This window comes from Euphorbia lathyris, chromosome 2 (assembly GCF_963576675.1).
Source record: "Euphorbia lathyris chromosome 2, ddEupLath1.1, whole genome shotgun sequence".
Taxonomy (NCBI): Eukaryota; Viridiplantae; Streptophyta; class Magnoliopsida; order Malpighiales; family Euphorbiaceae; genus Euphorbia; species Euphorbia lathyris.
Window position 1 is genome coordinate 118018261 of NC_088911.1, and position 12258 is coordinate 118030518.

The 12258-nt window shown below is 35.4% G+C and overlaps 2 protein-coding genes across 2 annotated transcripts; one reads left to right on the forward strand and one right to left on the reverse strand.

The window, feature by feature from the left end:
* Positions 1-261: 261 nt before the first annotated feature.
* Positions 262-3531, forward strand: LOC136219661 (putative calcium-transporting ATPase 13, plasma membrane-type). Its single transcript, XM_066007142.1, has one exon. The coding sequence runs from the start codon at positions 307-309 to the stop codon at positions 3286-3288; it is 2982 nt and encodes a 993-aa protein (XP_065863214.1). The 5' UTR covers positions 262-306; the 3' UTR covers positions 3289-3531.
* Positions 3532-4184: 653 nt separating this feature from the next.
* On the reverse strand, positions 4185-6976 carry LOC136219662 (ATP sulfurylase 1, chloroplastic-like). The gene is made up of 5 exons (XM_066007143.1): positions 6265-6976; positions 5220-5625; positions 4863-5123; positions 4687-4773; positions 4185-4606 (listed from the first exon to the last, which is right to left on the reverse strand). Exons 1-5 carry the CDS (start codon positions 6762-6764, stop codon positions 4469-4471), a joined length of 1392 nt encoding a protein of 463 aa, XP_065863215.1. The 5' UTR covers positions 6765-6976; the 3' UTR covers positions 4185-4468.
* Between the last annotated feature and the right edge of the window lie 5282 nt (positions 6977-12258).

The window sequence follows — 12258 nt, forward strand, 5'->3', positions numbered from 1 at the left end:
TTTTGATTATTTACTAAAATCTCCCTTTGGCGACGATTTGTGTAAATAGTGCCCAATGGTGAACGTGCAAATTGTAGGGAGCATGTGATCACTTTCTATGTTATTTTCATGAACTCTACGTTGGGATAAGGCATTCACCGCGCTTTGTCTTCTTTCAAATTTTCTACGTGGTGGGAACACAAAATTGCCGACGACGAGAAATGTTTTAAATTGGACCACCAGAAATGCTTTAGATACTAAGTTCTAACAATATCTTCCTCACAGAATTTTCGATATCTTCCTCTGATTTTAGTGCCTATCAAAACCATGTCCGATGATGACTACTTGCTTGAAGTTCCCTCTCCAACTACCCAACCTGCCAAAAGATGGCACTTAGCTTTTGCCACCATTGGCTGTTCCCGAGCCATTCAGTCTCTAATTCCCAAAAAAAAACTTTCACACTCTAAATCCTTCCTACTACTCGATATCAAACCAGAAAACAACACCCATCAAACAACTCTCACTCAGCTTGTCAGGGAGAAAAACCACAAAAACCTTCAAGATTTAGGCGGCGTTTCTGGAATTGCGTCTTCTATTGAAACCGATTTACAAAATGGCATCAATGGCGATGATTACGACATTCTTCTTCGACAGGAAGCTTTTGGTTCCAACACTTATAAGAAACCCCCGACTAAGGGTTTCTTTCACTTTGTTGCTGAAGCTTTTAAAGATCTTACAATCGTCATTCTTTTAGTTTGTGCTGCGCTTTTTCTCGGTTTCGGAATCAAAGAACATGGTCTCAAGGAAGGTTGGTACGACGCCGGAAGCATTGTCGTCGCTGTTTTTCTCGTCATAGCTGTTTCTTCTGTCAGTAATTACAGACAAAATAGACAATTTGATAAGTTATCCAAAGTCAGTAACAATATTCAGATTGAAGTTGTGAGGAGTGGTAGGAGGCAACATGTTTCGATATTTCAACTTGTTGTTGGAGATGTTGTCTTTTTAAAGATCGGAGATCAGGTTCCGGCTGATGGAATTTTGATTTCCGGCCATTCTTTGCTAATAGATGAATCCAGCATGACAGGGGAAAGTGATCATGTCGAGATTAATCACAACCAAAACCCATTCATCATGTCCGGCACCAAAGTCGCCGATGGTTACGGTAAAATGCTTGTTACATCGGTGGGGATGAACACAACATGGGGTGAAATGATGAGTCCTAGAAGCCGTGGCAATAATGAAGAAACGCCATTGCAGGCTAGGCTTAATAAGCTCTATTCAGCAATTGAGAAAATTGGTTTAGCTGCTGGTTTCCTTGTTCTTGTGGTTCTTTTAGTTCGATACTTCACAGGGAATACAAAAGATGAGGATGGGAATGTGGAATTCAATGGTAGCAAGACAAAAGCTGATGATATACTGAATTCCGTGGCCGGAATTGTAGCAGCAGCTGTTACAGTTCTTCTTGTTGTGATTCCAGAGGGTTTGTCTTTGGCTGTAACTCTTACTTTAGCCTATTCAATGAAGAGAATGATGTCTGATCAAGCTTTGGTGAGAAAGCTCTCCGCGTGTGAGACTATGGGTTCTGCTACTACTATCTGTACTGATAAAACAGGTATTCTTACTATGAATCGGATGAAGGTAACTAAGTTTTTCTTAGGCCAAGAATCGGATGATTTTTCTCCGAATGTTGTTGAATTGGTGAGAGATGGAGTACCATTCAATACAACAGGCAGCGCTTACAGAGCAAATCCGCAATCCGAATTCGAGTTCTCTGGTAGTCCAACAGAAAAGGCAATTCTTTCTTGGGGAATTTTGGATTTGGGAATGGATATGGAGAGACAGAAGGAGAATTTCATAGTTCTTAATGTTGAAGCATTCAACTCAAAGAATAAAAGGAGTGGAGTTCTGATTAGGAAGAAGCTTGACAACACAATCCATTTGCATTGGAAAGGGGCTGCAGAGATGATTCTTGCAATGTGCTCAACTTACTATGATGCTTCAGGAATGATAATAGATATGGATGATCATCAGAGAACCTTTTTCGAGCAAATTATTCAAGGCATGGCTGCTGAAAGCCTGCGCTGCATGGCTTTTGCGCATTCGCAAGAGTATTCAGATGGAACAGAAGGGAAGAATATCAGAGACAACAACTTGACCCTATTAGGATTTGTGGGTATTAAAGACCCCTGTCGACCAGAGGTGAAAAAGGCGGTTGAAGATTGCCAAAATGCTGGAGTAAGCATTAAAATGATCACAGGCGACAATGTTTACACAGCAAAAGCCGTAGCCATAGAGTGTGGGATACTCAAACCGGGTGAGGATACGAGTGAAGCTGTAGTAGAAGGAGAGCAATTCCGAAACTACACGCCTGAGGAAAGAATGGAGAAAGTTGAGAAGATACGAGTCATGGCTAGATCATCTCCTTTTGACAATCTTCTAATGGTGCAATGCCTTAAACGGGAAGGCGAAGTTGTAGCTGTCACCGGGGACGGAACTAATGATGCTCTAGCACTGAAAGAAGCTGATATAGGACTTTCTATGGGGATTCAAGGCACTGAAGTTGCTAAAGAAAGCTCAGATATCGTCATTCTCGACAATAGTTTTGCTTCTGTTGCCACTGTTCTAAAATGGGGTAGATGTGTTTACAACAACATACAGAAATTCATCCAATTACAGCTCACAGCCAATGCTGCTGGATTTGTGATCAATTTTGTGGCAGCAGTTTCAGCAGGAAAAGTACCATTGACAGCAGTTCGGCTATTGTGGGTGAATTTGATAATGGACACACTTGGTGCTACACTCGGTGCTCTGGCTCTTGCTACAGAGCAACCGACCAAAGATCTCATGGATAAAAAACCAGTTGGCCAGACCGAGCCACTGATCACCAACATTATGTGGAGGAACCTGTTATCTCAAGCTTTCTATCAGATAATTGTTCTGTTGACACTTCAATTCAGGGGCGAATCAATCTTTGGTGTGAGTGAAGAGGTAAATGATACCTTGATCTTTATTATATTCGTCCTATGCCAAGTGTTCAACGAATTCAACGCAAGGAAGCTGGAGAAGAAGAATGTGTTCAAGGGGATACTCAAGAACAAATTGTTCATTGGAATTATTGCTGTAACAATTCTTCTTCAGGTATTGATGGTGGAGTTTCTGAAGAAATTTACAGACATAGAGAGGTTAAACTGGGGTCAATGGGGAATTTGCATTGGTTTTGCAGCTCTTACGTGGCCGATCGGTTGGGCTGTGAAGTTCATTCCTGTTCCCGAGAAACAGATTTTCAGCTATCTCAAGTGGAACAAGTAGATCAAAAGAATAGCTTATTTTTCATTCATAATGTAGATAGAACAGATTTCCATTGTGAGAAATGGAGAAAAGGCTTTGAGATTAAGCCTACGAGTGTGTATATGTAAACTGACTCTTTTTCTAGAGGGGATTTTTTCTATCCCACATGGAAACTTATAAAAGTTTCAAAGTGTTTATATTGGTTTTGGTCTCATGAGCCTTTAAATTGTATTTAGTGGTTTTTGGTAAAATGATATTCTTTGATCCATCAAGAGCTCAAAACTTGACTCGTACTCCTAGCTTCCTAATTAAAAAGGGCTGGATATCTATATAATAGCACAGCTCTTCCTTCTCCGCTCACCACCCTATAGCTAGCAAGATTGCTAATATCATAAGTTTTATGATTTGCTAAAATGATCTTTTTTTCATCGAAAAAACCAGGTTTTAGCAACTTTTTAGATCTATAATTCTTTCTTTTAGGGTCTTCTTTGAATGTGATTCACCTCGATTGCTCAGCAAGGGTCTTCAGTGCTCCAATCCCTCTTTATTGGCCGAGGTCTCGCGGTAAAGCTACTTCAAAGCTAATCTCTCCCGTAAAGCTACTTAAGTTTTCTTTCTTAGGCCCTTCGGTCTCGCTAGTTTGTTCCCCGATAAAGAAAAGAAAGCAACTTCCTAAGCCCAGCCAGCAGTGCTTTTCTCTTTTTTTCTCCCATTTGAACTGTTATATAGTGGGCTAGCGCAAATAGGATCTCCAGCATAGCGGAGGTTCAGATTCATAATTAGAAATAGAATACTCAACAAGTCAACTCGAGCTTACGAAAGCTTAGCCGACCCATCCAGTTGTACTTAGTTCGTATTGATATTCAATTTGTTATTCATTTGATTTAAATGCATATCATTTCTGAAAATTAAACGAATTGAAAAAAGGGGAAAAAAATATTACACCCCACAATCTATGTTCTTTATAAAAAGCACAACACAGTATAATACAAGGCACTTAAGACGAAATGACACACTGGGCAAACCTAATTGCAGATCGAGGCTAGTTCCATATTATCTGTACCAGTGCCTCGTGATTTTATTGGAGTTCTGGACAGATCATATTTACAAATTCTTCACCACAACGTGGAGATAAATATGTCGTAAATGTTTCTCCCAAACAAATGCCATTACATTATAATGATACAGAAAGCAACTCCATTTACGCCGGGACAGCTTCAGGGAGTTTGCCATTGTTTGCCGGAGTCAAACTGTCATAGTATTCAACCAACACTTCCCATCCACCAGGGCACATGAAACCATTTGGAGGATTCTCCTTGTTCTTCGCAAGCGACCGCATCTGTATAACACAAGCAAAAATCTTTAGACTTGGTCTTGTTTTTGGATTCTTTTTTCAGAAATGTTAAGTTTGCTGCGTACCTTGGTGCCGGATATGAAGAGGAAGTCTTGAGCCCTTGATGGATCAAAGAATGCCATTTTTCCCTGAGTCTTATCATAGGCAGCAACCTGAATTTATAACTGGTTAATAACTCCATTCTTTTCGTGTTCTGTCAAGGAAGCAAAATTAATATATGACTTAGAAAAGGTTAATGTACCTTGAAAGGAAGAATGTTTAGCCGCTCTAATCCTGGAGCCATACTCAGCACCTTCTTCCCATGGTCAGCATCGTATAAATCCCTTTTCTCAACCGGATGGCCCATTCCAGCCGGATCCCTACCAACAATGTAGAAGTTAGCTCCAGCGTTAATTCGAGCTTTTGCATGCCACTGCACCTCAGTCGGACCAGCGTAATGCATGGGAGACGGGAAAATAGAAACGACTGTTGTCTCAGGATCAAGTACACCGTCTTCAAGCACCTGAAAACACATTTACATTGATAAAGTCATTACAGGTCCAAACTATTTCATTACAAGTCTAATTGATAAGCCATGTAAAATTTCAAGTAAACCAACCTTCTCATGTTGCTTCATTCTCCAACTAAGAGGAACATCATCTGCCTTGGTGAAGCCTCCTAATGGGTGAAGTAGAAGGACAGGATTCTTATAACCCATATCTAGAAGCCGCTTACGAGTATCTGTCATTAGCAAAGCATGGCCATTGTGCACAGGGTTTCTGAGCTGAAAAGCAAAGACAGCATCTGCATTGCGCTTTGTGAATTCCTCACGGAGTTCTGCAGGGGATAATCGAAAGCGATCCAAACCATCATTGTACTTGATTGGTTCTATAACCTCCAAATCTCCTCCAATCAGCCAGTTCCCAGATGGGGTAATAGCTTCTTCAACATATGGAAGACCCGGGGCAGTAGTCCCCCAAGTTCTTGCAATCCGTTCTTCCTTGTGGTGCTTGTAGATCTCAATGCTGACATAAACAACAAAAGAATATTAGCCATTATTAATTGTATGGGACAAAATCACTTAGCATAAAGTTTAGGACCCAAAGCAAAGTAATAGTAGTTCCTTGAATACATCATTTTCGAGTTTCAAACTGCACAGCCATCAAAATGGATACTGGCATAATGTCAAAAACTGCAATACATATCTATGAAGAACAAGATATGATGATATAGCAGCACTCAAGACGCAAACTTTGCATTTTCAAAATGCTAGTACTAAGACAGCACCATGAGTGGATAAGGCTGCAGACCAATTTGTACACATTACTCATATTTTCGAGTTGGAAGGTCATCAATAGAAAACGACAACAGTAAACCGCAGAGATTTAAGAAAACATAGAACGACAAAACTGTATTCAGTATACCTAAAAGTTGTTCAATGGGGGACAAAGTAAATAGAACATGTGCTGCAATTTCCAATTTAATCACAGTTCTTAAGTATCCATATATTCAACTTCTAAACTCTGATAGCAATGTAACAATGAAAGATCAAATCTGAAATTGCAACCATAAAAATCTAATTCAATGTATTTCATCCAATGCAACCATAATAATCTGAAATTGCAAAAACTAAATTCAAATAAAAGGAATAAATGTCAACTTACTCGCTCAAAATGGCAATGGTATTATCCTGAGAGTCAACGAGAGCGACCTTTTTGGAATCGCCGATCCGTTGCTTCTGCAAATCATCAAGAGCAAGCACAATCGGAACAGACATGTTTACAACGGAGCCGTCATCAAGACGGATAGCGTTGAAATGAAGTGTTTGGAGGAACTGTGATTCTCTCATGAATCCACGGAGCGGGCTAGCCCAACCTTCGCTCAAAACATGAACCCATTGGATATCAATCTTGGTCAATGTTATCTTAGGCAATGAAATCGCCTCTTTCTGCTTAACATCTTTCTGCGACTTTTCAACAAACAGTTGGACTAATTTCCCACCATCGGGTTCGATCAACGCCGCTCGAAGGCGGACCATCCTTTTGGAGGAAAGCTTGGGAGAGAAGGAGACATTAAGGGGAGGGGCAAAATTGGGATTGAAGGACTTGGGGAGAGATTGAGTAGGAAAAGCGGTTTTGTTGAAGAGGGTTGAAATGGAAGCCATTGATGAGAACCGGAAAGCAGAACTCTCAGGTTCCTCAGGAGATGGTGGAAAGTTAATTATTGGGTGTTTAATAATGGAAGGAAGGGTAATTTGGGGATAAAAGAAACAGAATATAATAGTGGAAATTGATGGATTATGAAATGAAATTAGGATGGAGACAAAGTATGATGTTTTTTTCCACTAAAGTACAGACTGAGTGAAATTGGAATTGGATTTTGAATGAAAGATCGTAGCTCAGCATTTCATATATATAGTGACAAAAAAGTGAGTAGGTATGTATAAAAAGGTAATTCCAAGGGGGATGAACCTGGACACATTTTTTTCTTTCATAAAAAAAAAAAAAAAAAAAAACAGGGGTCAATAAAATCTCCTTTTTATTTTCTTTGGTAGACTGATAATAGTGCTAAAACACAATTAAAAAATTGGAAACCCGATTTTAAAATCGAAAAATTAAATAAATACAAATTAAAAATAATTAATGATAACTAATTAAAAAAAAAACCTTCTACTCTCTCTAATTTTAAAAAAAAACTGTCCAACTCTCTTTCTAATATTCTTCTTCTTCCTTCTGATCTCTCTCTCAAAACCTCATTATCTATCAAATATACTATTTTTTACGTTCTGAATCTACTTTGAAGAGGAAAAATGACATCTCACTGAGTTAAATTTACTGTGTTTTTTATTATTGTTATTTTTTTCTGTCTGTGTTCATATATTTTATCTGATCTCTTTATTCATTTGAATTGTATCAGTTTTCTATTATTCTTTCGTTTATACATTTTTCGAATTTAGAACGAGCGGAAACAATTTATCTTGTTCGTAGATCAATAGATCTACGTGGTTGCAACAAAAGAAAGAATTTATATCCGAATGTTCAAAATGACTTAAATAATGATTGGATTGCATATGTTTTTCTACTGATTTGGATTTATGATAAGTGTATTTTTTTTCTTGTTCTTTTATGTTTTTATTACCTTTTATGGTTATTTTTACTCTTTATAGTCGTTTTAGTGGGGTAAATTACACCCATGGCCACTGAACTTTACCCATTTTCACATTATGGCCACTGAACTTCATTTATTCTCGGTATGGCCACTGAACTTTACATTTTTTAACATCGGTGACCACTCAATTTTAACTAACTTCTCAAAATGACCGTTAACGATCGTTAACGACCTCAAAATGAAAATATTCAAGAATTAAAGTTGTTCAGAACGACATTTACCATGAAATCACATTTTTTATTTTCGAAAATCACATTTTTTGGAGCTTTCTCTCTCTAAAAATTCATTTTCTCTTTCCTAACCAAACAACACCCAAATGACCTCAAAACGAAAAATTTCAAGAATTAAAGTTCCTTAGAATATCATTAACTCTTTGGATTTTTTATTTTTAACCATCAACGGTCGTTTTGAGACGTTAAGTGGCCACCGGTGTTAAAAGGTGTAAAGTTCAGTGGCCATACCGGGAAGAAATGAAGTTCGGTGGCCATAATGTGAAAATGGGTAAAGTTCAGTGACCATGGATGTAATTTACCCCGTTTTAGTGTCTTTATTGATCTTGTAAGGTTTTTATTCTTTATGTTTGTTTGTTCATCTATTGAAAATACAAGTGTTTTCATAAAAAAAAATTAAAATATAATCAATCAACATTATTACTCTTTCCGTTTCATATTATATATTTTCTAGAGATTTTTTTGTTTCATAATATATACTATATTAAAATGATCAATACACAATAAGTCACATTTTTCTACTCTAAAACGCGTGTTTATAGAAATTAATTAGAATAATGGATTTACTATAAAATAAATAAATAGTGGAGGATCAGCTCCTCTTTGGATGATGTCAATTTTTGCCATATTTACAGAGAGCAAAATCGTGTGGCAGATCAGCTTGCTGTGGAGGGCCATGAAAGGATCTTGGGCGTATCTATTTTCTCTTCTCCTTCTAAGTTCCTGATGTCTTTGTTACTTGAAGATAATGTGAAAGTTAATTTTCCTCGTTTGATCCCGGGCTAATGTGTTGTAGTATTTTTTTATTTTCTTTTCCCTACCAAAAAATAAGTAAGAGATAATAAAATCTTTTATCTAATATTTTTAATTTCAGTATAACTCATTAATAATATGAAAAATAAGAAGTAGGTAATTAGTTAATTGATTTCAGTGGATTTACAAATGAATCCATAATTTTTTGGTGAATGAAATTGTTAACTGATTATGTGCTTCCCAATGATAATGTATAAATTAATATACTAGTAATTATAAATTTCTAATAAAATCCAGTGAATGTTTAAATTGATATTTTGTATTAAATTAGTTAAGAAGTATATTATATATTGGTTACAGTATATTTATTTCAGATATCCATATATTTTGGATAATTTTAGGCGAAAAGGAAAATAATAATTAAAGTAAAGTAATACTGATAAATGATTGGATGAAATTATTTCAGAATAAAAAATAAACGACCAAGTTGACCTTTCGATTAGGCATAGCAACACCTTATTATATTTTGGATTTGCCCATAGTTTTTGATAATTCTGGTCAGGTCCATGCGATTATAATTTCGAGGGAGGTCCCCAAGAATCTTCCTTTATTTGAATTCAAAGATGCACCAAAATTACAAATTAAATTGAAAAAGTCACAAAAAGAAAATGACATTTTCATTTTTATGTCCTTATCATTCATTTATTCTTATTTTAATCCTAACGTGAACCATCACTCTTTTTCTGCCCACATACATATAGTTCCAAACCTTTTTTTCTTATTGCTGCTTCACTTCTGCCCTTTTCCAACTTCTATGTATTACTGTTCATAGCGTGCTGTGGCAATTTAGTCGAACTTACGGGTTGTTTGATAAAATTGAAAATTAAGTGCTAAAAAAATAAGTACTGAATTTTAAGTGCTGAATATTATAAGTGCTGGAAGTATTGAATGATTTAACTTTTATAAAAAATATTAGTTGACAATGGTTTAACTTAAAATGTTAAGTTAAATATTTTGACTTATCAAAATAAGTGTTTTTTAACTTAATTAATTAATTTAAGTGGTGGAGAAACAATCATTATCAAACGCACTTAAATTAAATAAGTGCTTAACATTTTAATTTAAGTAATTAAGTGTTTTATCAAACAAGGCCTTACTTCTAAAAGTTTTAAGTTGAGTTTGTTATCATTACCGCTTTACCAATCCGACCCAATCTAACCAAACATATTTTATATTATCTAATTTATTTATTAAGTTGAATTTTAATAAATATTGAATATAATTTAAATTATTTATTCACTAAATATTAATTATTTATGCTAAAATATAATCTAAAACTAGAATTATTCTCCTCATAATTTTTTGAAAAGATTCTCTTTATAATTATTCTTCAATATTTTTTTAAAAAAATTTACGCAATGCATTTACATTAAAGAAGAAAGAAAAATTTCCAACAGATCCGGATGTGATTCGAACCCATGACCTCCCAATGCATAGGTAAGCTCTCAACCACTAGGCTAAGAACTTCACCACTAATTATTCTTCAATATTATTAGCCTTTTCAACGTATTAATATATAGTTTCTTTTGAAATAATTTATAAATTTATTCATGAAATGTGAAGATGTAGCGATAATCTAATAAATATTTTTTTCATTTTCTGGAATTTCAAATTTCTGGAATTTTAAATTTCTTGAATTTCAGATTTCTTAAATTTTAAAATTCAGAATTTTTTGGAATTTCAGAAATTCTAAAATTACAAAATTTTCTAGAATTTCAGATTTTTGGAATTTCAGAAATTCTGGAATTTGAATTTTAGAAATTGTGGAAATTATAAAAATTCTGGAATTTCAGAAATTTCTAGAATTCCAGATTTTTTAAAAGAATTTAGAAATCAAGATTTATGGAATTCTAGAATCCCAAAAATTCTAGAAATTCGGAAATTTTTAGAAATCTAGAATTCTAAATTCTTTTCAGAAATCTGAAATTTTAGAAAAAAAAAAGAAGCGAGTCAAAAAGTCACTGAAAAAGTTAAAAAGTGATTTAAAAAAATCTCAAAAATACCGTTCTATTTTAAAAGTGCTCAGTCATTTGTTTTGGAGGAAAAAAACATCTATGTACCGATCTACGAAAACGTGAAATCGCATGATTTTTTTTTGCTTAATATGCATCCAGCCCCCTAAACATACATCTTTTTTTCACCTGACCCCCTCAACTTAGTGGACAACCACTCAACCCCTTCAACTCTCTAAAAACATCATATATAGCCCATTAACGCCTACATGGCTCTGATATGGTTGGGATTGCACTCATTAGAAGGCGCGTGAAGGTTGGCTTTAGAAACTTAAACGGTAAAAAAATCTTCTTTCTTCTTAAATCCCTAACGTTCTTCTCCTCAGAAATCCTTCCTTCCTCTTTTCTGATTCCTTCGATTCACCTTTTTTCTGTCTCCGATCGATCTCCGATTCAAGTTCAACAGTAAGTATATATTCATCTCCTTCATCTCCTTTATTCCTCCTCCTCTATCTTCTTCTTTTTATTTATCTTCTCATTCTTCTTCTTCTAGTTTGTCTCTTTCTTCTTCTGAGATAATTTTTTTTTGTCAATTAGGTTAGGGCTTGTGTTGTTCTTGAAACCGATTTCATGGTGGGTACTCATGAATCATGTTTTTGTGGTGAATATGCTACTTAAGGTTTCATGGGAACCTGCAAATCAAGGAAGAAGATTTTACGGATGCCCAAATTATGGAGTAATTTACTGGATTTTTTATATATATTGTTACCTAGGTTGATTGAAGTGTTAGAGTTGATTCGAGTTGGGATTCTGGCATAAGAATTTTGATCGAAATTCATCTCTGGTAGTTGCTCGCCGAGCACAAATGGGCTTGCTCGCCGAGCACAAATGGGTGTAAGGGACATTAATGAAAAAAATGACACGTGACATTGGTGTGGTCAACTGTCAAGCGTGTTTTCTACACGGGTCAATATTTTGACCGAACATAGGGGTGTAAGGGGCTGTATGTGATGTTTTTGGAGAGTTGAGGGGGTTGAGAGGTTGTCCCCTAAGTTGAGGGGGCCAGGTGAAAAAAAGTTACAAGTTTAGGGGGTTGGATGCCTATTAAGCCATTTTTTTTAAAAAAAGATTAACTCAAAAATTAATGTCATTTACGTTCTATTTGGTACAGATATTTGTAAGTTTATTAATTTAGTCCAATGTTTAATAACTATAAATTTATATTTGAAATTATTTGAATTAATAACCAATTCAACCCAACTCAATCCAATCTATTCAAGTTCAATATTTAATGGGTTGAGTTGATTTTAAACAACCAACTCATGAATTATTTCTTTTAATGGGTTGGGTTAGATTGTAATCCAAATACAAAAAATTTATTCATTGAACACCCCTAGTTATTAGTTATGCAAGTTTAGGCTTGGTTTGGCTCAAACTCGAACTCGATATCAAATCCTAAATCAAATTTATACGGTTGACATATAAAAATTAAAAT